Here is a 27,408-nt window from a genome sequence, read left to right on the forward strand (position 1 = left end):
TCTGGGTCTGAGAGCAACGATTTAGGGTTGGATGGTGAAAGTCCCAGCTGGGCATTCAGGCATTGCAGCGCTGCCATTAATAACCCTAGTGAATAAAACCCACCGAGGGACCAACAAGGGAGATTCACAAAAGCTCACAGGAGCCTTTGGGTGACCGGTGTTCTCCATGGACTGTGACGGCATCAGGGCGAACCTGCATCTGACGAGTCTCAGCCCTGCAAACGGTCTAGAGACAGTGTCTGAGAAGAGCCAAAGGTGACTTCTCCCCATCTGGGTGTTTATCCAAACCTTCCTCGTGGCCAGCTCAGCTTTTCTCTGCTGTGCAGCCCGTGTCTCATGAAAGCCGTTTTGTTCTTGCAGCCTGGACCCTGCCTCCACCCGTCTCTCAGGTTCGGCTTATTTGTTTGGTCAGCTCAGATCTTGCAGCGAATCTCTCCCTGGCACAATATGCTCCATGTCCCTCGCTTTAATTGGCACGGGTTGGTGCCTTGCGTCAGGCTCTCTGCCGGCTGCCCCGTGTGAGCCCATCACGTCCGAGCGCATCAGACCTCACGCTTGACAGACGGACTGACAGCTTCCAGCCAGGGAGGCTGCTGCAACAGATTGACCAGCTCTGCCAAGGGCTGGGAGTTGGGTCCTGTGCTGTGGTGGGTTGCCAGGTGCGGGGGCTGCAAACACCGGCTGGAGCTGGCAGGCACCCACGTGCCTTTGCACACTGGTCATGTTCCACTTTTTGCTCTTCTCCTGACGTGTTTTCCTGCGGGAGCTTGGTAAGAAAAGGGGACTTCCACTCCTGCAAACCTTCTCTGCTTTGACTGTGTCTTCCCTGCTCTTTGCTGAGTCCCTGGGGTGACCGTAGCCACCAGCACTGGGAGTCTCCAAGCAAGGACATGGACCCTGGAGGGGACCCAGCAGGGGTTGCAAGCAGACTGAGAAAAAAGATGCAGGACACAGTGCAAAAAGACATGAGCTGCTGCTTGTCCACCTCAGACACCTGCCAAACTTCTTACCCTTCAACAGAGCCATCCCTGCCCTTCCCTTGGGGACGCTGCCACAACTGCACACAGGAGCACGAGCTGAACAGGCCCTGGTGGTGTTTGCAGTGGGAAAATGGAGGATCAGCCTGTCCTTCTGCTGGGACTGTGGCATGCGATGGCCGTGGCTGGGTGTTCCTTTGCTGGGGCACCTGGCACCGTCAGGGCCCGGTGAATGCCCTGGTCCAGCCGCCCTGGAGGTATCACAGAGAGCGCAGCAGGCACAAAGCGTCTCCAGCACGTTCGGGCAAACCGGTGTCAAGCCACAGATGCCGAGGTCTCTGGAAGACTGGAGGGAGGGATGGAGAAAATTATTTAAAGTGACTGAAACGGCAAAGCAGTTTGGCAGCAGGCAGAGGGTGAGCCTGGGGACCTGCTGACCCAGGGAAGCCAAGATCAGGGACAAGCTGCAGGAACGACATAAAATGAAGGAAACAAAAGTGCTTGGAGGGTTAGAGAGGGCAAAAATGCAACTTCTAATCAGGACGTCCTCAAACCAGTGCCCTGAGAGAGGTCCTCTTCCCCGTCCTACACCACTGACCGCAGGACCCACCACCCCCTCTCACCCCAGAGCTCCACCACAGCTAACACAGAGACATGGCCGAGGGCTCCAGTGCTATGGTCCTTTAGGGGCTGCAGGTGGGGTCAGCCGGATCCTCCCTGTGCCAAAACGCCTCTGCAGCATTTCCCAGACGAAATGCAGTGGTGCTGGCTCATTCTGATCCACAGCCAGCTCAGCATGCGTGCTCCGAGCGTGCTGGTGGCAACTCGCTGCTTCTTGGCTCAGGGAAGAGCAGGAACCCTGCAGAGTGTCAATATAATTTTTTTAAGGAGGCTGAGAAATATTTCTATATCAGGAATAACATCGCAGAGGCAGGGAAACACACAGAGGAGGGGAGGAAAAATAGCAGCTTCTGATAGTGTAAACCTCAAGTCAAACATGAAACACATTAATATTCATGCACTTAGATGCAGCCAAAAAAGCAGCAATGACTGCAGCTCTCCAGAAAGGCTCTGAGCTCTTGGGCTGCCATCAACAACTGTGGGGTGGGGAAGGCAAAGAAGCCCTCAGAAACCACCGAGCTGCGGGAGAAGCGTTGTAACAAGCAGTTCCCATAGAACTGGGATTAGGCTTTGGCTCTTTCTGACCAAACTAACACATAACAAGGACAATCTTTCTGTTAAAAATATGAGTCTAACTGCTTCTAATTGATCTCCTTGCTGGCAGGCTCTGGAGGGAGGCACATGCTGAATGGACCATGGGAATGTATTTTACACGTTGTGATTATCAGGAGCGATAAAGCATTTGGTCCTCAGAGCGTCTGATGGGATAGAGGAGCTTTGTGCATGCTGGAAGTGAAGCTGGTGTAGGGGAGAGGTGGGTTTCTCTCCACCCTAGACTACGTGGTTGGGTGACCTTGAACAAGTGGCCATGAAATGGAGGTGACAGTGATCCTTCTTCCAGTGGGGATGCTGGACTTGGACTGCTGACGTGCGATACTGCTCAAAGATAGCAAGGGTCTCCAAGAATATTTGCTGGATATTTTTCTGGTCTTTATGGAAACTGCTCAGGAGGCAAAACAGCTGCGATGGTGGGTCAGGCCTATGTTGGCTGTGCTATAAATCCAGGGGGTGTGCTCTGGCCTGGAAACTGAACATCTCAATGCAAAGCTGAGCTCTCTTGTTCTCCGAGAATGTGACTGCACTTTAGAAACTGCCTATTTGGATCATCAGCTGGGGGCTGGAGCTAGATTATCTTTAAGGTCCCTTCCAACCCCAACCATTCTATGATTCTGTCGGGGCTGGTTCTGGCCCTGCTTTTTCTCCTTAGGCATTTCTGGGCTTCCCGTGGGCTTCCCATGGGATATTGCTCATTGCCCCAGGCCTGAGAGCTTGCTGCACAACACAGATGGTCCAGTACCCCGTGCCTTTGCCATGTATAGCTATAAGGGGGTCTGTCCCCCTGGATGCCGATTCTGGCTTTGCTTTATGAGCCTGTAAGTTGAGGAGGAATTTACTGAGCTCTTGCTGGGCCAACCTCCTTGTCAGTCCCACTGAACTTCAAATTTCCTCAGCCCTTGCATGGGAGTTTCATCTCCCACGATGACTCTTGACACGAGGAGCCTGTCGTTTTTGACATCAGGATCTTGGGTGTCTCAGAAGCTGATGGTGTGCAGAGCTGCTTGGCAGGGCACGGCTGGTGTCTCTCCACTTTCCTCTCCCCAGAGCGTCTCAGATGTAACCTTGCAAACTAGAAAAAAAAAAAAAAAAAAATTGCAGATGCAAGCTTAGCATTGAGTTTATGAGCAAAACCCTGTCACCTTCCCAAAGCTTCTTTTTGAGTGGGAATTGGAGAAGCAGCTCCTCATTTGAAAAGCAGAGCAAGAGTCTGGGTAATTTATCAAGAACAGTGATAGACCTGGGACAGCCCTTGAGCCAAAGGGCTTGTTGCTGTTCCTCCTCCCCTCCCACAACTTCTCCCATCCCCTCAGCCGTACAGTCTGGAGGGAAAAACAGTAAGCCCTGATGCTCATTGATCTGATCTGTTGAAAAAGACCTATGTAAGTTCCCGGCTCCGCCACCCTGTGCTGTAGCGGCTGCAGAAAACTGGGACAAATGCAGTGTTGAAGGATGAAAGTCCATGCCCCATCCTTCATTTTGATTGATGGACTCTCATTTCAGATGGAGTGGCTTGCTGCTCCTCACTGTGAGTGTTGTCTTCATCAGCCAGCAGTGCCCTCATCATCAGGGTCTCAACCTTGAGGAGTCCCCTTTTATTGGGATGAAAGCAGGCTCAGGGCCCAGAGTGGGAGATAGCGACACCGGCTGCCATGCTAGCAGATGTGGGGCTCCCAGGATGGTGTTTGCAGCCCTTGGTCATGCTGTCCCTAGCCCTGCTGGAGGCATCAGCCTTTGGGCCACCCCTCAAACTCCTTGGCCCCTGGTAATGGGGCTATCAGAGCTGAGGTCCCACCAGAGCTACCCCCAGGCCACTGTCAGAAGCCAGAAGAGGACACAGTGTTCAGTCAGCAGTGTTTGGTTTCTGAGTTTGCCTTCATTCAGCATCAACAAATGCTCACAAATGTCTTTGAAAACTCACAGTTGGATGTGGTTGAGCAGCACCCCAATCTTGCCTGAAGGACCATCTTTCTCCACCAAGTCTGTCAGAGGCAGACGTTTAGCTTTAGTCTTCTCCTGCAACGTATGCCTCTATAGTCAAGCTATGTCTTCCTCTCCACCACGTTTCAGAAAGACCATTCTGGAGCTTCAGCTTCAAACTTACTGCACTGAAAAAAACCCCAGCCTTTTTAACCAAAATTTCACCTATGCAAAAAGTGTCTGAGCAGCTCTCCCGGCAGTCCCTCTGCACATTTCCCACTGCCTTCTGCTGCTGCAAGAGTGGAAACTCTGAGCTGTCCTTTTCACTGAGACCTGCCAGAGACCTGGATCCCTCTGCAATAGATCTAACCCAGCCGTTACAACTGTGCAATGAGCTCAGCTGGGACGGCGACGAAATGGCTCGTTGAAGAGGCTCATCTGCAACACTCAGCGCTTGACACCACTTGGACGACATGTTCACACTCGACCCTCCTGCTGGTTTGACTGGCATCGCTGCATGGTGGCTCTGCTGGGCACTCCCATTGGGGTGAACTGCCAGGACATCTTCTTTGGCAGGATGGTTCCTCCTCAACATTGTTGCTCCAGAAGGTAGAATTACCTCTGCATTTTGTCAGCTTTGGCAGAAATAGTTTCGTAAGCCACAGCTGAGCCCTGAGCAGAAATGCAGGTGGCTAAATGCCACGTACTGAGCTCTGCACAGGTCAGAGCAGGTCAGGTGTGAGGTGGTGGATCTCCATGTGGTGCTTTATCTCCATTTGGTTCTGGATGTTGGCTCAGAAGTAGGGACAATTTAAAATTTTTATCTTCAGGGCAAGCCAAGAAATTTCCAGCAGTAATTATACCTGGTACAAGCCAATAATTTCATTTTCAGATCAGGTCTTCCAGAGATGCCATCCCACCTGGCTTATGAGGAACAAGTGGTGGGGAATGCAGCACTTCCAATAGTCAGTTGGTCCAATAGCTAATTAAACACCTTGTTAGAAAAACATTAGAAAATATTACCCCTCTGACTTTATCTTGCTCCAGCTTGATCTTGTTTCATGTTTATTTGCTATAAACTTGTCAAAATGGGCCAACTTGAGCCCAGCAGAGACTTAACCTTCACAGAGATATTTCTAGATCTTGGAAAAAGATCATAAACGTCCACAGTGAATTACGTCCCGTTGCAGACAGGGCAGAGGATGAACTTTCTTTTAGAGGTGCCCTTCCTTCCACTGGTGGGAAATGCCTCGATGACTCTCAGACTGGAGGTTGCACTTCCAGACGACAGGAATTTGGTGCAATGAAGGTCCCATCTCCACTCAGAGTGCTGAGACCTTGGGTGAAAAGCATCAGCTTCAGCCAGCTGCAACCACCACTGGTGGCTCCTCAAACTGAAAGCAGCCTAGGAAAGGCTTCTCTGGGATGCCAGGAGATGTGAACACAAGTTAAAATAATCTGAGCAAACACAGGGATGCACTTTTCACCTCCATAATTAATTGCCTCCATGGGCCTGGGAGGCAAAGCTGTGAAAAGGAGAACTGGGATCATTCAGGAAGCAATTAGAGACTGTCCTCAGGGAAGAATGATGTGGAAATTGATGTGCATTGACGGGACAAGTGGCCGTTTCTAATTCCCAGTATCTATCTATTTATTTAATGTGTGAGTAAGCACCGTGGTTATGGGATATAGCATGTGTCGGAGCTGCTGCTGTGGCATTAACATGCCAATAACAGCGCTTTATGGTAGGAACGTGGCTGCGTATCATCAGAAAATTGAGCCTGGATGGAGCTGGGTGGTGAAAACTGCTCATGTGCAGCGACACTTGTGCCAGCAAAGTGTCAGGACCTGGCAGACCTTTGTCTGAATGTGGGTGAGATGACCCTGACGGATCTGGGCACGTGCCACCCCCCCTGCGTCCAACCTGCCATCTGTGCGAGCACCACCCACTGCTTTGTGCCCAAGCACTGCATGATTTCACCACCAGATATCATCTGTGTGGGGTCCTCCCCACCAGACTTGCAGGATCTGCCCCAGGAAACATTTATGTGCTGAGCAGGATGCTTGGGCACGGACCGGAGCTGTGCGTGCCAGCTCTGCTCACAGCTGCTGCGTGCATGGCCACGGCCACGGCGGTGTGTGCAGAGAATCATGGAATCACGGGATGTTTTGGGTTGGAGGGGACCTTTAGAGGCCATCTAGTCCAGCCCCCTGCAGTGAGCAGGGACGTCTTTAGCTGGATCAGGTTGCTCAGAGCCCCGTCCAGCCTGACCTGGGATGTTTCCAGGGATGGGGCTTCTACCACCTCTCCGGGCAGCCTGTGCCAGTGTTTCACCAAAGGGACATCGTGCCCCTTCGCCTGTGTCTTTACCCATGAGCCCTTCCACACGCTGGAAAACCAGCTGGATCTCCATTCATTTGAACCTTGGGGTTTGGGTGCTGCGAGCGCTCGGACCAGCTCCTCTCCCTTGCTCAGCCAGCTGCCCTGTTGGTCTCTTTAGCTCTCTAATATATGGACAGCAAAATTTCAGAGTGCCTTGTGCCTCAGAAAGCAAATACACCACATAAATAAACCCTTGCCAGGGAAAACGTAAGACGCACATTTAGCATCGTGGGCTCCCAAGGAGATGGCAGTCGCCTGTCAGCCCCCGCGCCGAGCAGCTTGCTTGAGATGTTTGAAGTTAATACCTCTCAACGCAGAGACGAGAAGACCTCTGAAAGCACAAATTAATAAAAGTGACATGCCAAGAGGAAGCATGAGCGTGGCAGTGACAAGGAAGAGGCTCTTTGATGTTATCAGAGCAGGAGAGAAGGCAACAGAGGAGGATATTAAAAAGATTAGAGAAGAGCTGAATTTGACTGGATGGGTACGATCAGGATCAAAATGGATTAAGGTTTTTTACAAGGAAAACCATACGAGAAATAAGTTTCAGCAACTAAAATTAACAGGAGGAAAACTTCAGCTTCCTGTAGACAAGCTGGCTGTATGACATACAGAGAGAATTTGTGTCTCCTGAAAAATCTCTAACAGTTTTTGTGAGTGTTTAAAAAGCAGTGCTGATAGAGGGAAGAAATTGGAGCACCCAGAAAGCTGGCTGTTGGCAGGAGCTAGATAAAACTACCTCTAAAGGTTTTGTTCTAGCTGCTGGAAAAAGCATCTCTGATGAAAAGAAAATGCCCAGTTTGAAGAGGTTCCTCTTGAGAGAGGCTGGCTTAGAAACTCCAAAACAAAAAAAAAAAAAAAAAGGAAGGGGCAGCTGGGATGGCTGGTCTTACCAAACTGCAAGGGAAGTGTTTCCTCCTAAAGAAGCATTTTTTCTGGAGCTGAGGTTTGTATTATTGGGTGCGTAAAACAGGCTAAAATCAGACACGGTGGTTTTGAATGGCCCCAATGGCAGATAACAGGAGGGAAAAGCTGTGATTGATGCTCCTTCCCCTCCATTGCAGCTCAACAAACACCACAAATTTTATGGCTTTGAAAAGGAGACTCCAAAACCGAACCCATTTTCCTTGGATGCACCCAGAAAACGCTGCAGAGCCTTCTGGAGTCACCGTGAGTCAGGGAAGGGAGAATCAACTGGGAGTCACGAGCCTGAGCATGCCTCCAGCGTTGTCCCTCTGTTCTCGTATGTGTTTTGAGTCAGGCGTGATGTGATGGCAGTGCTGGCACTAAGAGCTGGCATTTGGGCATCCTGCAAAATGGTCCAGACCAGGGTGTCATCACTTTGCTATTTTGAGCTTTCACTTGCACACAAGCGCCAGAGGGAAAGATGTGACAGACACACATGTGCTTTTTAATTTTTCAAGACTTGTCAGCTTGAAAGGGAAGGTTGGGAGATGTAACAGCTTTGTCGTGTTCCCTTATCAAACCCACAACAGTGACCTTCTCCGCTTTTATATCAATTACATCAGCCAAACAGCACATCTCCACCACGTGCTGCATCCCAAGAGGGGCTTATTTTGCCGTAATGCTGCACAGGTCGCTGGGAAGGCTGAGAGTTAGCAGATGAGCTGGCTGGAGGAGGAGGGGTGGTGCCCCTGGGAGATGCACTGGTGATGAGAACAGAAGCGCCTGTGTACAAGAGATGGTGCTGGGGGTGGCAGGAAGATGGCAAAGCTGCGAATCCAAGCTGAGACCTGTCAGACACGCTGGCATGCCAGCATCTTACCACAGGACTATGGCACTGAAGCGCAGCAGAGACTTTTTGGTGGGCTACTAGCACATTGCAGAGATATTGCATATTTGGAGGAGTATCTCAGCATGCTGACAAAATCCAGAGGCCACGTGCAGCAATTAGGCAACTTGACAGCCACGCACAACCACCTTTGGCTGCCACAGACAGCCTTTTCGGCCGCATTAAGGGCTTTTGAGAGAGTCACATTGTTCTCTTGGGGTGGAGGGAAGTAGAGAGCCGAGGCATCCCATCAATATTTTATGCACGCTGCCTTGCAAGTCGGAAGCAGCTCAGTTCCAGTGGTATCATACCCTCCTCTATTTGTTTATGCCCAAATTTCCTAGAGGATGCCCATTTGGCTGCTGAGCAGGAGGCAGTGCCCAGCCTGTGCCCTTGCAGGAGGTTGAACCCAACACCAAGGCAAGGCAGCCCCAGCCCAGCGGTGCTGAACCCACTAACCTGCACTTTCAAGATCGTGGTGGATCCAGGGCATGTTGTCTCAGCTGTGTACCTTTGCCCTGCTTTTGTGGTGGCAAATTGGTCCATATGCTTCCCAAAACATCAGCCTGGGGAGCACAGGTCAGCAGAGTGATGCACTTTTATCCAGCTCTTCCAGGGGCTGGGGGGGAATCCATGCAGCAAAGGGATGTCCAGGTTTCTCACAGAAAAGCTGCAGCACCAGGACTGAATCTGCTTCTCCCATACTTACCAATGAGAATGAGAAACCTCCCCATGCCCCAGTATTTTCTGCATATTTGTGGATCTCGTCTGGGTGTCAAGCACAGAAGCTGGCCACAGACAGCCACTTTACCATGCCATTCCCCAACTCGTTTTCTGTCCTAATCTCTGTTTTTTTCAGTATTTCTTTGTCTGTTATTCCCACTCCTCTCAGTGCCATGAGGAGCTACAGCAGCATCCCTGCTGCAAGCAAACAGCAGAAATGCCATCTCCCAAGGTGCTGCAAGCATCAGAGACAGGCATCACAGGGTGCAGGTCTCAGGTATGAGTCTGGAGCATGTGGAGACCTGCAGTTATTTCTCCTCATCCTAATGGGAAGGGATAGATGTTGGATGGGAGGTAGAGGTGGCCACATACTCAGAAGCTGTGGAGCTCTGATTCCCCCAGCAGGGGCATTTGGGCCATCTCTGTCTTCCTTTGTGCCTATTGACCTTTCTCTCATCCTTTCCCTCGAGGTGGGAATAATGAGGATTTCTCATCTCCATGTTGTCCCTAATTTCATAATTCTGCAGCCAGGGCACCCAGTAAAGGATTGCACAGGGACCACGCTCATATCAGCTCCCTTGGGACCCAAGGCATTATGACCATACAGGTTCCCCCGAAGCCCTAGATTACCTTTTCACTGCTCAGCCCTGTCCAGAAGGAGCTGGAAAAACATTTTGGGGAACTTATCCCTTTTCCCTGGCTCTGGACACCACCAGGAGCTAAACTGTCTCAAACTGGGTAGGAAACATGCCACCTCAAAGCATGAGCTACTCCAAAAATCAAGCTGAGAGTACCTGTAAGATGTGGACAGGGCTTGTCCACCCTGCAGAGACAACTGGGACTGGGCTTTTGACAGAAATGTCTCCCTGCAGGGACCAAGAAGCCTGTCAGGGTAGTTTGTTTTTTTTTTAGGTTTTATACCTGCTGGGCTTTGCCCTCTCACTGAAAAGGCTGGGATGCTGGTTGGAAAAATACCTCCCATCAAAATATTTTTTTAAAAAGTGTTGTCTGTTTGCTTGTTTTTTTTTAACTCAGGATGTGGAAAAATCTTTATTCTCCTTCAGAAGACAAACTTTTCTTACCTAGAGTTTTGGGCTGGAGAACAGTTCTGCTGCTTCCAGATTTCACAACAGGGTGTCCGTTTTCAGCTGGTGAGAACAGCAACCTGGTCCCTCTTTCCCTTTTGCTTGCTTTTTCCCCAAAGCAGTTCCATTTTCAAACAAAAGCCTTTGCAGAGACTGAACCTGGAGTTGCAATCATCTTCTCCCCAAAGCCGAAGGGATTTGTCCTCAGCCCACGGTCAGGAGGCACCTCCCATGCCCTGGGCTCTTCTGGCACCAAGCAACTTCCAGCCACTTCTATCTTGTAAATACAAGAGCCTTTGACTTCCCAGGCATTTAAAGTGATTTATTGGTCCAATGAATCCAACCGTGTGGCTCGGAGTGTCTATCCATCTTCCATGAGTTCGCCAATGAAGACTTGTGAGCTTTTAATGCTTCTCTTGGCAGAGGGGCCTCTTCTTCTGCAGCTTCAGCTCCTGACGTGGCCATCCCCATCCCTCCCACATGTTTTGGCTGAAGTTCATTCACGATTTTTAACCCACTGTGTTGTTTTAATCTCCTCTGATTGTTCAGACATTTCATCCTTTGTGTGTTTTACCTCATGGCAACTTCGGTCCGTGATATCTCGTTTTGGTGGCCTTGCAAGTCTCTGACTTATTAGTGTCGAGTGTTTGATTTGTGCACTGAAAATCCTGCTTTTTACCTGTCCTCCAGGACACTTCTGAGCTGAAATCCACCTGAAGGGTGGTCAAACAAAGACCAAACCAGCCCCATCTCGTGCTGCTTGGTGGGGCCAGACTTAGTCCAGAAGGCGCAACCCATACAAAACTTCAGGGAGCAGCAGCCGCAGCAGCCAGCATCTCCTCCCATGGCAGAGATGGGAGCTCTGAGAGCTGTTGTCAGATGCCTTCAAGGTGGGTTTCAGAGCGTCTTTTGCAAGACACGTCTGAGCCACCACGCAAAGCAATCCTGACTCCTCCTGCTTTGTCTGCTCACACCCGCGGCAGCTGGATCAGCCAGTGCCTGTGGGCAAAGAGGACCATGTCTCCAGGAAGGAATCAGGAGATGTGAAACCCCAGCTTGCTCTTCAGCAGCGGCTGGTAGTGCAGAGTGGGGCCATCTCAGCTTGTTAGCATGAAGCCGGCTGAGACAACGCAGGCTGCTTCAGTTTTAACAACACACAAACCTCCCGTCTCCCTCTTAACCTTTCCCTTTTTTTTATAATGCATGTGAAGAAAACCAAAAAGAAGCACTTTGCTGCATTGTAAGGTGGTCCCTACGGAGGTTGGATATTATCTAAATTTCCATACCCTTGTGTCCTCCAGAGACGTGTGACTGTCTGGCCTTCAGCTGGTTGCAGCCCCTGTGCTTCCATGAAATACCCAACAGATAAGATGCTTCAATAAAAATCGCGCTGATGGAATCAGCTCAGGAAGAAGTGGAGCCAGAAAATGTTTCTAAATCCCCATGTTCTTAAAACCGAAAACTTACCCAGGAAAAGCTTTACTGGGTCCAGGCAGCGGGAGGCTGGTGCCCCCAGACTTTCCCAGCGGAGGCTTTCTATGCTGTAGCAAATTTGAATAAATAATCAGGAAAGTTGTTTTTCAGGGAAAGGGTGCAATTGCCAAAAAGCATGCAGCCACCTCAGATGATAGAAAACTCCAGAAGGATCGTACACCAGCAGTGCAGACCTGGACGGCCTTCTTCTCCTCCAGCGGGGGAAAAGAAGCTGCTGCAGTACAGCCGTCACCTCTGGTCCCCTTCTCCAGACAGCTCAGCAGACGGAATGCAAAGTGTCTTGTGCTGCACAGATATATCACAACGATAAACAGACAGTAACAGGGTGGCGGGGATGTACCGTGCCACGTCTCTAACATGCCTTTCTCCTTTCATTGAAACGTGCTCTAAGCCAGCACGGGGCTAATTTGCAGCAAATAATTTATCAAGTGCTTGGAGCTGCCCTTTTTGCTTGGCAGATCCCTCGCACTTCAGCATAGCTCTTCTCTGTGCTTGCTCTGCAGGCTGGGTTTTGATGTTTCTTTGTTTGGTTTTTTTTTTTCTGAAACCCCCAATAATCCTTGCTGCTTCTCTTGATCTTTAATCACCACCTTTTTATGTTTTTCCCCCTTAAAAAGGGACTATTAGTCCCAACAGGCTACGGGGTTTTGCATTGGCATTGCAGTCTCCTTCCATCCCACCTTCTCCACCAGGGCTGCAGGTCCCTTTTCCAGGGGCATCCTCAAACCCTTGGCTGGCTCATTGAGCTGGTTTCACGAAAATTTTAAGGTCTCTCGCACTGCTGAAGAAGTGGCAGAGCTGCCACTTGGTCTTTGGACCCAGGTATGAAGCCACTGCCAACACACTTAAAGGGGAGGGCTTGAGTGGATGCATTTGAATGTCACTCTATTTTCTTGTTACTCTTTTGAGCCAGTTAAAGTTCATCGGTAAAGGAAAAGGTGTAATCAGCTGCCAGCGTAGCAATGCTCCGAAACTCCCTGCCCCAGCTATGTGGAGTCACAGAGCTGCTGTGTCTGGCTGCTAAAATCTATGGCTTGGTAGAAAGTAATTGCTCCTTCAGCAATGGCATGAAAGAAACCTGATTTCTTATGGCTTCATGCCCTTTATCTGCCCCCTCAGTCCTCCCTGCATGTGCATCCCCCGCCTCCTAGGCCAACGCCTCCAGGAGAAGGCAGCAGATGTTGGGAGCAGCTCGGAGCCACGGGCATGGTCTACCGGCCCCGCTGCTGCTTGGGCTGTGCCTGTCTTCATCCCCACAGAGCCGCCAACTTTGCTCTCCCCACTTCTGCTCAACCGGTGGTACTCGTGTGACGCACAGGACCTGAATTATTTCTGAGAACGCTCTGCCAAATTTTCTTGGAACTGGCTTGTGGACTTGAAAGCTGCCCAGGGTGATGAATGAGCAGACAAATGGGCTGACAACGAGCTCTCATAAAGCGTTTCCTCTGGAGACAGGGTCAAGGTCATGATTTTCTATTGCATCCTTAAAAAAAGAAAAAAAAGGTGCAGCTACAATTCCTGGATCTTCATGACTCCATCCAGGAGCAGCACACCTGCGGCTGCCGAATCTGCTTGCAGATCTTGGTGGGGCTGAAGACAAGAGCTAGAGGAGAGCCAGGAGGCTGGTTATTGGGTTGAGGACAATCCTCCAGCATGCCATGCCACTGGCTTTTAAAATGGTGGGGCCGTGTGGCCAACCCTTGCGAGCGTATCCCGCGTCTCACCAGCTCCTCGCTGGGTGGGTGGAAGCAGAGGATTTGCGTGAGAATCGCAGTTTTCTTTGCACGTTTCCAGGCTTCCTCCTGAGCGTTTGAAACTGTGAAGTGAATGTCACCTTTCTCGCTTGGGAGGTGGGAGGAACAGGCAGAGAAAGCAACACCCAATTTGGACTTTTTTTTAAATTTTTTTTTTTTTTTAGAGAAAATTCTCGTGGTTGTTTAAAGCAACCTCATGATTTGGGGGAAGTTCGCAGCTGGCTGTTGCTCTGAGGACATAGAGCAGGGGTGAGCACGAAAAAAACGCCCAGCTGTTGAATAGCTTCCAGAAGGTGTTGAAGAGCTCCTGTCTGGTGACCACAGCACCAAAGTGCCTAAGCCCTCATGGGATGATGTGCCCTCTCATGAGGTTTCTCCCACCTCACTTGATTCAGAGCTCCAGATCTGCATCCTTGATCACTGGGATGCCAGGAAAGGGGATGTGAAAGCATCAGGAGGTGGAGAAGAGCATCAGGAGGCAGGTGAGAGGATCAGGATGCAGGAGTGAAGATCATGAGGTGGGAAAGAGCATCGGGGTGAGAGTGAGAGCATTGGAAGGAGAGTGGAAGCATCAGGAGAGCGGTGAGAGGATCAGGAGATGGAAGTGGGGGGGTTTGTTTGGGGTTTTTTTGTTTCATTTTTTGCCCCCAGCAACTGTGAAACGAATCACCTTTCACAGCCTGCAGAATTTGAGCCTCCCTTAGTTTTTGAAAAGTTGGAGGGAGAAAAACCACGAGGTTGCTGTGCAAAGGGGGTTTTGTGACTATGAACGGCTGTGAGACATGGTGCAGTGCCAGGTGAGAGCAGAGAAGGGCTGCAAAGAGCTTTTTAAGCCCGAGGATGGGATGTATCTGCCAGACCTGGGCTCTGCAGCTCCTATGAGCACGGTGGCACTGGGAGAGGTGGTAGAAGGTTTGTCACCCAGGGGCACAAGCAGGGCAGCAGCAGGATGTGAGTCTGTGCTGCCTGCTAAGGAGAACCTGGAGGGACAAACCAGCTCCTTCACTTCCCAGCACCCATGGGCACACAGGAGACTGGGCATTCGAGCAGGAGAAAAGCAGGTGAAAAATTGGGAAAAACTGATCTGGACAGATAGGAAGAGGCTGGGGAGAGCAAGGCGAGGGCACAGAGTACTTCCAGCATGACACCAGTGCTCAGGCTGAGTTTTAAGGCAGGTGGCAAAGGTAATTTTTCCTTTGGCCAGCTCAGGAATTTACATCTCAAGGGCCATACCCAAGCCCCGTGGGTCCTGTGTTGCCATCTGAAGGCAGCTCGCCTTCTGGAGGCTTCATGGCAGCTTCAAACCCTGCTTTACAGCCAGGATGAGAGCCGTGGGTTGAGGTGCATTGCTTATCCCACTCTCTTGCAGCAGCACCAGCCTTCAGGCTCAGCCTGGCATCACCTTGTGATGCCCTCCTGCCTGCTGCCATCGAGATACCACTGAACACAACAGCCCCTAAAAGCTGCTTATAGTACTGTAGAGAGCAGGCAGACATGTCCCTGGCCACCCCCAGGATGTGGTGTAACGTTCCCTTTCTTCCAGTATGAATTTGGCTTTGCAGCTGATAGATAAGACAGCCAGAGTCAACACAATGTACGTTGCCTCTAATCAATTGACACGCCAGATCCTTGACTGAAAAACGCTTTGTACCTAGTGGTAATTACGTGTTCCCCGCCTGTCTTGAAGATCACACCGCTTTTGGTGTGATAAGCGACTGAAATACAGACTGTTTTTTTTTTTTTTTTTTTTAAAACCACCTCTCTAAGGCTGAAATTCAAAGATATCAAACAGAGAAATAGCCAGAAGTGGAGGAGTGTCTCTGGTGCAAAGACCTATCCAAGCTCGTGTTGTGAATTCCTTGGAAGACAATGGCTTGTGGAGGTCTAAGTGGGGGAATTAGGTACAAGTCCAGCTTGCTGAGAGTTCAGGTGAACTCAGACACCACAGATTTAAATGCAAAATTTTGAGGTTGTCACTTCTAAGACCTTTACTACTAGATGCAAGGTCTTCCCCACAAGCCAGCCCAGGGGGTGCTGCAGGGATGGGGACCCGCTCTGGCAGCACGTCTCTTGCAAAAGGATGTCCTACCTCGATTTAAAGACTTCAGGGGCTGTGGGACCATCCATGGTCCCAGGCAGGCTCTTTCATTTGAATGCATTTAGCTTCCCCCTGTCATGACCCCCTCCCTCCACGTTCTGGCTTTGTCTGCCAGATTAAAGAACCATTTATTAGAAATCTCTCCACAGAGAAAATTATGGACTGATGGAGCTACCTCTCCACCTTCCCTTTGCTAAACTAAACGACTTGAACTTTCGTCTCGCCAGCAGGCTGCTTGCCAAGCCTCGCATCCGCCCTTGCAGCTCTCGGTGGAACCCTTTGCGATGCACCAGTGTCCCTCCCAAGAGCTGCTGCCTGAACCAGGCTTCGTGCTGCGTGGGAGGGAGGGTGGCAGTGGGTCAGCTGCCGTCTGCAGGGATATGTTCTGCCCTAGCGCAGCGTGAGGCTCTTCAATTTGGGATACATTATACAGACCACCACTAAGACATGACGTGTTTTCACTCCTCCAGCCCCCTCCTTCCTCCACCACCCATCCCCTCTGCTCCCCAAACACAGGCTCTTCAGGCAGGAGAGGGCAGACAGCCAGAGGGAAGAGGGCTCTTGAATCAGCATCTGTGCTGAGAGCCTGTCTGAGAGCCCAGGCAGCTCCAATCAGCGCTACCTCTCGGGGCTCAACAGGCACATCAGGAGCCTTCGAGCCACTGGTGGCAGAGAGCCGGGCAGCATGGCCCATCAGCATCGCTCTTGGAGAAACCTCAGCTGTGGCTCAGGGGCAGAGCCCACAGTAGGAAATGGGAATACGGGAAAGCTTCTAGGAAAGCTTAAGTCCACCAGTGTTGAAGATGCCAAACCAGAGCCCCAGTGTGACCCACCTTACACGAAGGGATGGAAAACATCATGGCTAAAAGTTCACCTTTTTCCACCTTCTGCTGCTCTCCTGCTCAAAGAGCTGGTGCTCCAGGGCACTGGGGTCAGCACCAAGCCAGAGCCGTGTGTTTGCAGTTACAGGAGCCTCCTGAAAGCATGATGGCACCCCAGCACCGGGTGTGGGATGGCTCTCCATCACGGGGGTTGAGGTCTGTTGGATTCACAGGACAAAAGGACACGAGGCAGCCAGGAGCTTTGCAAGCCTCCGGCACGGCTGGTTTCTGGGTCAGCTCGCTTTCAGCGTGGGGCAGTGTCTGTCCCTCAACCTACCTGCTGCTGCTGTCCCAGCCGTGTTGATGTAATGCAGTTTGGTGGTGAGCCCTACGGTGCCTATGGGGGGGGGGGTTTGGGGGTTGATGCACAGGCACAGTATTCAAATATCTCTTTTAGTAAAGGGCTGCCCCACAACTTTAGCAAAACAGCCCGAGAACTGAGACTTCTGTTTGCCCAGTTTGGTGGTATCTCCTGCAGGCTCAGCTGTCCAATGGTACCAGCTTATCTGCTAGGGACGGGCATTGCCAGCAGCGTCTCGCTGCTCACCCCCGTCCCCTCTCCATACCCACATTCTGTCAGTGAGCTGCGTTGGCATTTGCAGGGCTGGGTCCTGTAAAGTCCCAAGTTCACCCTTGGACTGCGACCCGAACGAAGACGGAGGCACTGCTGCTCCTTCACACACAAAGAAATACAGTACAAAGGTCCACCATGGATATAAGGGCAACTCCCTTCCCAGCCATTAATGAGCGTAAGGAATAGAAAGACCAGTTTGCGTGAGGAGCCCAGCTCAGGCTGGGCTTTGATGGCTGGTTCAACCAGCCCTCGTGGGCATGGCTAAGAGCCTGGAGATGTTGCAATGAGTTACCTTGAGCCAGGCCTGGCACAAATTCCTTCCACTGGTCCAGCCGTGACTACAGGGACCAGGCTGGCACAGGGGTTTGGCACCGGGAGGCAGAGCTTGGCAGCTCTGCAGCCAGGCTGTCGATGAGCACTTGTTACCAGCTGATGGCTGCTGGGCATCCCAGGGATAATGAATGTTGTGGCCAGTGTCCAGGTCTCGGGAGATAATGAAAACTGATAACACAAAATGAGCAATTCAGCAAGTCCTTTGGAGGGGGTGCTTTTCAGGAGCAATCAGAGACGCAAACCTCATGCCAAGTGGCTTTTCTCTATAGGTGGTATTAGCAAAAAATCTTCACAGCACCTCTGGGCATCCCTGTGGTGTCCCACCTCATCAAGCTTCAGCAGACTTCCAATGACTCTACCGAAATCTCTTAATGGAGATTTAATAAATTGCCAAGTGGAGAAATTTATATGCATGGAAATGACTCTTGGAGTCACTGTCACCCTTAACGCTTTAGAGGGCACACATCTGAGCACACATCCTCCTCCTCTGCCAGCCTGGAGAGGATCCGATTGAAACCCGTCTGCTGCTCCTTGATGTTTGTCTGCCTCCTTGCTTGGAAAGGTTTTTTTGGTGTGTTCCATCCCACAAACCCAGGTATTTCGTTGGGAGCCTTACTGGTTTTATTTTTGCCTAAGGGAGAAAAACGTGGAGGGGCTGTAGACTACCTGCTGCTGTAGAGCAAGGCAAGGGGGAGGAGATTGCAGCTAAACAGCTTGCGGGATGTATTAATGTGGCTCCTTGGTGCCACAGCTCATGTTTAATTGAAGGAGGATCCTGCTGAGCAGGAAACAGCTCTGCAGCAGCCAGAGACAATCCCCAACCCAGCTGCTGGAGTAAAAGCCAAGAACCACGTCCTATGGGCTCGGGGAAGCCACGAGCATTGCTTGGGAGCCTGAGCTTGGGATGGACTCCAGCCTTTGCTGCTGGGGCAGCTTTGGATGGCTCGTGCTCTGTCTGAACAGGCAGGTCACTCTCAAAGAGCCTTCTTGGGCTCGGTGAGCAAGTACAGGGGAAGAGGAGGGCTTCAGCCTGCCCTTGGCAGACAGGGAGCATGGCGGTGGGCCGGGCTGCAATCTTGCCCCTTGGTCTCGCCTCAGCAAGGCTCTCCTCAACATGCAATCAGCCAAAGCCCCGGCAAAAACAGGGCGAGGAGCCAAAAACAGGGCGAGGAGCCAGAACGGCTCCAACCAGGGAAGGACGGGTGGCAGCTCCAAGGCGTGGAGCTTGCTGCCTGGGAAGAGCCCGTGGCTGCAGCTGCCCTGCCGACGCGCGGCTTCGCAGAGGTTACTTCGGGCAGCTGCAGCGCCAGACTTGGGAGCATCTCCCCAAGGCCCTGCTGTTGGCACGGTGGGGAGGGCTGTGGGCTCAGCTTTGGTGGCATGTTGGCATGTGATGGGGAGAGGGAAGGATTTGGGCTTTGCAGAGACAGGAGTTGGCTTTCCCTGAGACACTGCAGTGCACTGAGGCTGTCTGCGCGGCTGCCCAGCTGGCACTTCTGTCCAAGCACAGGGAAGCGCTTGTTGACTTCCATGGCCCAGGACAGAGACCTGCCCGGAGCAGCCTCGGCCGTTTCCTTGCTTGACATTGCCCTTGGGGGACAGTCACTCCAGAACAAGTGATGGACGGGAAGCCCTTTGCATCATGTAAGGATGTGCCTAAAGCAAAGTGGTTTTGTGCATGGACATGGGCACTCCAGACAGGCTTGGAGGATGGATTTGCACTTTCTCCAGGGCAAAGGGATGTCCTGAGTCCCTCAGCCAGCTGCAGACTCCAACACACACCTCACCCCCCCCCCCCCCCCGCCCATGTTCAGTACCCCCTGCAGGTACATCTGGGCTGACCTCCACTCCTACTGGATGGTTTAATGCCCTCCCAAGGTTTGGGACTTCATCAGTTCTCCCAAAACAGCTTTTCACAGTCCAGCTGTGATTCTCCCCACTGTGGCCACCACATTGGTGACAGTCACTGGCCATTCAGCAGCCTCCAGCCATGAGCTAGCAGAGGTGCAAACACATCCATGCCTCCCATCACCCTCCCACTTCCCCAGGCTACAAAACCAGTAGGGTTTGGAGCTCCAGGGAACTTGCCTTCTCTATTGGGGTAAAGCAGCAGCATTTCAACCCAGTTCCATTTGAACTCCTGGTCACTAATAAATGAGACTCCAAGAGACCACCAGAATGCACATCAGAGCTGGCCCCACCATCATGGAGCAGATGGGGAGGCAGCTGAGCATGAGAGGCTGAGCACGGCCATGGCATCATGCCCACCCCATCAGGAGGTGTGTGAGGACGTGGTGGAAGGGGCAAATGAGGGACAAGGGGTGAGGAACGGCCTCGAGCAGCCTCCAGGACGGGCCTGTCCTGGTGTCTGCCCCTCACCCTGTGCTGAGGCTGCTCCGGGGGCTCCAGCTTGGGGTGGGAGGCAAGGCAGAAATGACACAGCCCGGCCATTTCCACAAGACCAGCTTTAATATCAGTCATGAGAACGAGGAGAAAGCACAGAATCCATTAATGGGGAAAAAAAAAATTAAAAAAATTAAAAAAAAAAAAATTAAAGAACCCCACCGCCCCGTGCCCACCCGCCGCAGACGGACTATCCAGGCACTGCAGACGGAGGAGCACAACACAGCAGCCGGGGGGGACGATCCACCGAGAGCCACCCGGTCCGGCCCCTCTCCAGGGATGCTCACCTTGGGGTGACTGGCAGCGCTGAGGAGCCCCGGCGGTGGCCCGGCCTCGGGGGACCCGCCTTAGCTTAAGATTCATCACAGACTGACACGAAGGACAAGAACGTAAGAAGAATCCAAGAGCTGCGACTTTTTGTTTCTTTATTCTATTTCAGCCTACGACGTTAGTAATGGTGATTTCAGGGGATGGCTGGGCCCGCGAGTTCCTTCTGGTAGTGAAAATCAGAGACTGTAAAGAGGAACAGAGCTTATAAAGACAGATAGGAATATATTGCCATAAAAAGAACTGGCATGCAAGTGCTTTATACATTTGGCAGAATGTGAAATGGCGGGGCTTCGGATTTGGTTTTGGTGGTGGTGGTCTCTTTGTTTTGTACAGTTCAAAAATGAGCTGCTGCCTTCACATCTTGAAGACAACCCCCCCACAGGAAAGGACAACACAAGTCAAGTCCAAGGCGCCTCTCGCTTGGTTTTGGCAGAGTATATATATAATATATATATTTATTTTTTTTTAATGCATAGCGATTTTCTTCCTTTTTTTTTTTTTAATATATTTTTTATTTATTTTTTTTTTCCCCCGTTGCAAACCTGAGCTCGGTCCCTGCTTTCCTGTGCAGTTTTCCTTCCTTAGGTGTTGGCACTGTGGAGCGGTCGGACGGTGTCAGCAGGCGATCTCCTCCAGCGTTCCCAGGGTGGCCTGCAGCGGCACGTTCACAGTGTGGCTGATGGTTTCCGAATGATTTGGCATGGGGTCGCAAGTGCTCTGCGGACGGAGAGCGGGGGACAGGGTTACCCCGGGGCTGCTGGACGCTCCCTGTCCCTCCCCAACCGCCATCTCCTTCCTTTGGCCAAGCCACAGCATCAATCCTTTGGGAATAACTCAAGCCGGGGCTCAACGCTGCATCCGTATCGAGCGACTTGGCCTGCCTACGGCGCCGACCGCAGGGAAATCTCCTCTTGTCTCCCAAGGGGGCTCCTTACCACGTTTTCATCATGGCTCCCCTCCTCTTCCTCCTTCCCAAGTAGGTCTAATAATTTTTCCTTGATGAGCTGCAAAAGAAGGAGGCTGGGTTAAGGTGAGGAGGAACAGGCAAGACATCTGCCCTGCCTGTGTGCCGAGGTGTGGAGCAGCCTCACCCAACGGGGCCGGGGGCACCGCGCCAGGGGATACGCCAGGTTTGGAGGACACCCTCCAAAGGATACGGAGAAGGAGACAATCCTTCCAAGAAAACCACCCCATGTGTCAAAACTGAATTCTTCACAAAAGAAGCAAAAAAATCCCAAAACACAATTTAAAAAATATATTTGGGAGTTTACTGAAAAATGTCAGCTATGTGAGTGGCATTTCTCTTCACAGCCACATTATTTCCCTCACAGCCACGGCTGCTGCAGAATGTATTTTCAAGGGAAATTCCAGAAAGGTTGAAAAGTGTTTTTCTGTAAAAATTCCACTGGGGGAAAAGAAAAAAAACCATAAGAAAGCTAAAAACGTGAAAAAATGGGTCAGTTCCTAAGGAAGCGAGGTGGCTGCTGGCTGGCATGCAGAGATGCGTGGTGAGGATTCGGGATGCTGATGACCCCAGGAGGACAACTCTGCCCTGGGGCAGGACCAAGAGGAGGATGCAAAAAAACCACCTCTAGGGTCACTAATTCGTCTGATTTTGGCTAACCCTCCAGGAAAGAACAGTTGTATCTGTTTGCTGGCAATCTCAAAGAGTTTACAAATGCTTTGGTTGAAAACGCAGTGAGTTTGAGCTGCACTGAACCCCACCTTGATGAAACCCTGAGCAGATTAGGTCAACCATGTAGATTAGGCATGGTTTAAGACATTTTTTTTGCTTTCCTCCCTGCCTGGTGTGAGTTAAGTATCTGTCATGGGTGGCCACGAAGATGCCCCACATAGGGCATAGCTGGGTGAACCTGCTGGTCATCCCCAGGTGTGCACAGGGAGCCTCTCCAAGGAGACAGGATGCTCTCTTAAGCCATGTTTGCCCCAAAAGAAGAAGAAAAAACCCCACCAAGACAGCAAGAGGAAACTATTTGCCAAGTTTTATAAGCAGATGTCAAACAAAGGAGTAAAACAGAGAGGAAAAATCCAAACTTTGCAAGGTTTCTTATTACCTTCTTATGAAAGAACCCCATGAAAGCTGGGAATAGGTGACTTTAATGAAATATGTGCATTCAGCCTGAGATATAAACTGTGGTGCAGGTTTTGTTTGCACTCCAACGCCATTATGAGCTTTATGCTTGTAATTTTCAATATGTTTTATTGCAGAATAATGCCACCAAGTGCTAACAGCTGCCCAGAAGGGACTTGTGATGGGGAGCGACTGTCTTAAAACCTAAAGCCAGCTTCCCAACTTTAATAACTTTAAGAGGTTTTTCAAGATGCCCCAGCGAGCTCAGAGGAGAGACCGTGGCTGCCTGAAATCCCTGTGCGCCCACCTGGCTTGGCACACATTAATGCAACAGCCACGAACTACCCCTGACTGCAAAATCCCATGGGATTAAAAATCCCTGTGCCCATCATGATACGGGGCTGGGACAGGGCTATGAGAGCGCTGGACTATGCAGGTCTAAGATATTGCATGTTTGGGTGCAGGGGGTCCAAAGCCATCACATTAAAATCACCAGGCAATGAGCAGATGAGCTGAATTAGCAGGAGGCGCCTTCCCAGGGACAAAGGCAAAGGACCTTGGTCTGGGATGTGCCAAATTTGCTGGGAACTGCCTGCCCCCATAGGTATCCTCCTTGAAACTATCCCAACCCCTAAACTCACTCTTTCCTGCTATAAAACAGGACACACGCTTGTGTGTTCGGGTCCCTGGGGTCATCTCGGTGCAAACTGGGTGCTCCTCCTGCAGCTCCTCGCCCCGCCTCAACTTCCCCTTTTATAAACAAAAATCATGAGCCTGAGCCCCAGCACGAAGCCTTCTCCAACGTGGTGATGAAGTCTGGGAAGGAAAACCAGCAACTAGTGGGGAGGATGCTCCAGAGAGGGTTATATTGGATCATGTCTCATTTAAGTGAAAAAAATGGGGTGAAAAAAGTCCAAATGGCAGGAGAGTGCTGAGAGCAGCTCAAACCTGCCTCTGCGCTTGCAGGGGCAGCAGCAGGGTGTGCTGGAGCGACGATGCCCACAGGCAGGCTGGGACAGCACAGGACCATAGAGGCCTGTGTCAGGACTGCAGCACAGAAAAGCCGAAATCCCCTGGGAGATGCTGAGCCGTGCTGCTGGGCTGAGACGTCAGCGTTTGCTGAGGGAACTTGCTCAGACAAAAAGAGATTAAAAATACACAAGGGTCGTAACTGGGGGGCAGGAGGACGGAGGGCTGCCAGAAAGCAACATCTCCTCCAGACTGCATATTGCAATAATTCCCAAGAAAAACAAGAGGGCTTGTGCTTTTCTCCAGAGCAACCGCTCTCAGCCTCTGCGGAGCCACAGGACCACGCTCGAGATCATCTCGGTGCTTCCTAGAAAGCTCCTTGCTCCCGGGCTGCTGGCAGAGCTGCAGACAGCAGGTAACAGGGACTGGGGTTTTTCCACCCCCCGGCAGCAGTACAAGGTCTGGCCTCGCGGCTTCTCCAGCCTGATGGCTGGACTGGGACTCAGGCGTTAATTAATTAAAGGTGGTTTTATGCAAAGATGGTAACGATGTGCTGCTGGGAGAAGCCCAATCGGGGAGACAGGAGGGTGCAGCAACAAGTCCCCCGCCAGCACCCCAGGCAGTGCAAGCTTCAGGGTGGGAAGCAGCACTAGCCACGTGAAGGTGGGGCTTAACGAGCCCAAGCGAGAAGCAAACCTCGTTAGCGGAGGCAGGGTGCCAAGTGACCCTGGCTGTGCCCCGGCACGGCTGCGTGCCAGTCCCCCCCGCTCCGTGGAGAGCCCCCACCGATGCAGGGCCCTTGCACCACGCTACACAGCCGTGATCGACTACACAGCACTACTGTAGAGCATTAATTATATAGTATCAGTAATGAAAATTAATCATCCAGGTGGGCACATTGGGCATGGAGGGTCCCGGGCCGTGACCACCCCAGCCTAGCACCAAGGCTGGCAAACCCACACCCTGCCGGAAGAACAGGGCGAAGGGTGAGGGTCTTACCTCATATATATAATCGAAGAGCTCCAGTATAGTGAGGATGCTAGCACCGATAAACAGCCCCATCTGGCCTCCAATGTCACCTAGGAGAGAGAACAGCACGTGGACGGGTTTTACGCCTGGGGTAAATGCTCTCAGAGGCACCCGTGCAACCGTGGTGCAGCTGCTCTGCGTGCTGCCACCCCCAAAGAGTGGGAAATGCAAGGGATGACCCCCAGAAACCCCAGCTCTAATGCCATGAAAAACATCTTGGGAAGGACGTCGTCGGCCACCAAAGCATTCCTCCGGCTAACGAGGTCATCAGCTGGAAGCCTAATGAAGATGCGCCACCGCACGCTGGCATCCGAGGAAGCCATCTGTCAGTTAGGCAGCACGCTTCATCCCAGGAATCCCAAAGCCCAATTCCCCAACTGGGCGGGGGAAGGAGAAAGATGCTGGAGAAGAACTAAGTAACGTCCCCTGGAGCCAAAGAAAACCCCAAACCTGCCAAAGAGAGGAGAGGGAGATGGCCTGCTTTTTTTAGGGGAGCATCTCAAGGCTGTCTCTGCTTGAGTCCCCCAGGGCTGGGGAAGGGCTGCGGAGGAGGCACCATGAGGAGGGGAGACTTCCAGGAATCTGCTGCTGGGAAGGTAACTGCTGACATGAGATGCTGTGCTACGCCAAACTGTGTGCTTCAGGGAAGACAAATTTAATGGATTTTGCTGCAAAACACCCATGGTTCAACTGTGCAGCTCCCCAGAGCAAAGGCACCCACGGGTGGAGGGGCTACGGGATCTTCGCTGTGGGTGACCACAAGACAGAGACAGAAGAAAGACAAAAAAAAGGTGCTTGGGGGCAAGGTGCTGGTTCAACAGGAGCTGAGGACTGGAGGAAGATGAGACTCTGCCCAAAGCCCTTAACGCCCTGGGAATGAGGGTCATGCAAGGTTGTACAAATAATGAGGCTTGTGTCGAAAGAGTCTTCATCATCAACCTCCTCTTCCTCGCCGTAGCACTCTTGGGCAACCCCCAAAAGGTGCAGAAGCCCCCACAGCAAGTACGTTTTGCCGAGCTACCGCCGCGGGGTGACGTGGGGGCACCCAGGGTGCTCTGCTTTCTGCAGTGTCCCCACCCCGGGGCAGGCTCACAGTGTCCAGCCCCGTGGGATGACCCAGCTCCAGCTTTCAAACCAAGGTGCTGATTGCTCCCTGCAGCCTGGGGGGATCTGGGGTCGCACACAGCGGGGCTGCAAGGCGGAGCGTGGGCACGGAGTATGCTTGCTTCTCCTGACTGAACACCTCCACCCCCGAACCCAACAGGTCCCAAGCACCCAAATCTGTAGCTGGCACCCAAAAAGCTTGACCCAGTTTGAAGCTGAGCAATCCAACAATTCCTCCACCTTCTCCATCAAGCTGCAGGGCACCATGCAAGGGCAAAGAGCTCAGGGTCCTGGCTAGCCTGGCTGGAAAGGAGGGTGGATTTGGAGCATGTAAGAGGTGATGGGTAGATGGTTTTAAGAGCTGTCCTCCACACACTGCCTTTCCAGCGTGGGGATCACCACAGAGAGCATCCATCACCCGCTCAGCCCTCGGATTTCCAAATAATAGGGCCCTGGTAGCAAGCACAGATGGAGCAACTCACGTTAACCCTTCACAGGTGACGGACCTGCTGTGGTCCCTGGGACATTCCTGGGATGGCTTGGTGTTGGAAGGAAAATAGGAGATGGGGTTGAAAGCATGCTGGCCAGGAAGGTGTCTGGACCTTGCTGGGATTTTCAAGGCAATGCACACCAGCTGTGCACCCACTCAAAGCACCTGTCTGGCCCATAAACACACATGGACTCCAGCACAGGCTCACACAGACTCCAAATTGCACCCCTGATCTCTCCTTACCAAGTAAGGCTGCCACTTCATAGGCTTTCTTCTGCTCAATTGTCTCATAGTTGAGTGCTTCAAAAAATATGTCCAGCACAAGAATATTCTCTCTGTAGAAAGAGGACAACAGCATCAGCCCATCAGCCACCAGCGGCCTTGTCTGCTTTGGGACAAGAAAAAAAAAAAAAAGGGACTTTGGGGTTTTATTCCCCCCTCTGTCCTGGCTGTTCTTTTTCTGGGGTCCTCAGCAACGCACAGACTCTTGGACCTCCTGGAGACCAAGACCACAGGGCACTGGTAGGGCTCTGTCAGCCTTAGCAGAAGCTGGAAAATGTTTCCTTGTGATCTCTTAGGATCTGAGCTCTAGATCTCACTTTGATGCTAACAGCAACAGTCCAAAGGATGCCTAATATGAATAACTCTCGCTGCCTCCACAAGGCAATAACGTGCCCAGGGCTGGGAGAGGTCCAAGTCAGCAGCTGCCTGAGGTCCACAGCCCTGACTTACATAGAGAGACATCTCAGACAGGGTATCTCAGACTGGTATCTCTGGTATCTCAGACAAGGCCAGCAAGACTGGGCTTCCCCATCAAAGCAAGAAGAGTTTTTGCACTTTTTTTTGGTGGGTATGGAGCATGCTCATGAAGACAAGGCCAGGGAGGAACTTACAGTTGTCTGGAAACACGTCTACTGAGAAGAAAGCAACCTACACCTCATCTCTCCAAGGGTTTCACCCTAGCCCTCCCTGAAGGACATACCTCTGTTTGGTGATGGAGTCATTGGCAAGGTCTGGTCTTAGCACAGGCTGGTTTTAACAGCCAGTGGGGCTTTACAGACACTTCTCCCCATAAAGCAAAGGAGATCTGTTTTCTGCAATACTCACGAGATATATTTTTCCGACTTGTTGAACTTCTTCTCCAGGTACTTGGCTGAGGTCTTGCTGGGGATCTTGACCATGGAGAGCTCTTTGTTATACCTGGTCAGGTTACAGGGTGTCCTGCAGATGCAGTAATTGCTGTCCTTTTCGGCAAGCAAACCTGGAGAAGGTCACAGAGTTAGATCTCATGGAGTCACAGCAGATGTGGGACCAGAGATCACACCACCCAGACAGGGGCCAAGGAGTCACATCTCAGAAAAGCTGCAGGAAACCCAGTCCTGGCCATTTCTCTCCCACTCCATTGCACGGCCATCCCCATGGTCTGGGAGAGCGGCCTTTTGCTGGAGGCTACACCCCGTTACCAGCATCTGCTCGGGGAACATGCGGTGATTGAGTCTCCTAAATCCAGACCTCGAATGGGTCCCTCCATCCCAAACCCAGACCCAAAGGTGCTCATCTCCTACATATCCTGGGGTACCCGTTACCCCAAGGGTTTCTGCGCTGACGGAACCCCTTGCCCTATGTAGAACCAGAAGAAACTTTACCCCATGGTGCACCAAGCCCTTCCCAACAAGTTGGGTCTCATCAAAACCCATTGCTGGGTTCCAGCTGCTCTAGATCACCCCTGCCAGCCAGGATG

At 51.7% G+C, this 27,408-nt stretch overlaps 1 protein-coding gene across 1 annotated transcript in view; it reads right to left on the reverse strand.

The window, feature by feature from the left end:
- Positions 1-20,598: 20,598 nt before the first annotated feature.
- Positions 20,599-27,408, reverse strand: part of LOC104348377 (acid-sensing ion channel 2) — a 500,557-nt gene continuing 493,747 nt past the window's right edge. Inside the window, exons 6-10 of the mRNA XM_086477915.1 lie at positions 26,775-26,928; positions 25,911-26,002; positions 24,044-24,123; positions 20,919-20,987; positions 20,599-20,700 (exon numbers count right to left, since the gene is read on the reverse strand). Coding sequence (XP_086334041.1) covers positions 20,599-20,700; positions 20,919-20,987; positions 24,044-24,123; positions 25,911-26,002; positions 26,775-26,928 — 497 coding nt within the window. The remainder of the gene's footprint in view (positions 20,701-20,918; positions 20,988-24,043; positions 24,124-25,910; positions 26,003-26,774; positions 26,929-27,408) is intronic.

Source organism: Leptosomus discolor, chromosome 25 (assembly GCF_034619465.1).
Source record: "Leptosomus discolor isolate bLepDis1 chromosome 25, bLepDis1.hap2, whole genome shotgun sequence".
NCBI lineage: Eukaryota > Metazoa > Chordata > Aves > Leptosomiformes > Leptosomidae > Leptosomus > Leptosomus discolor.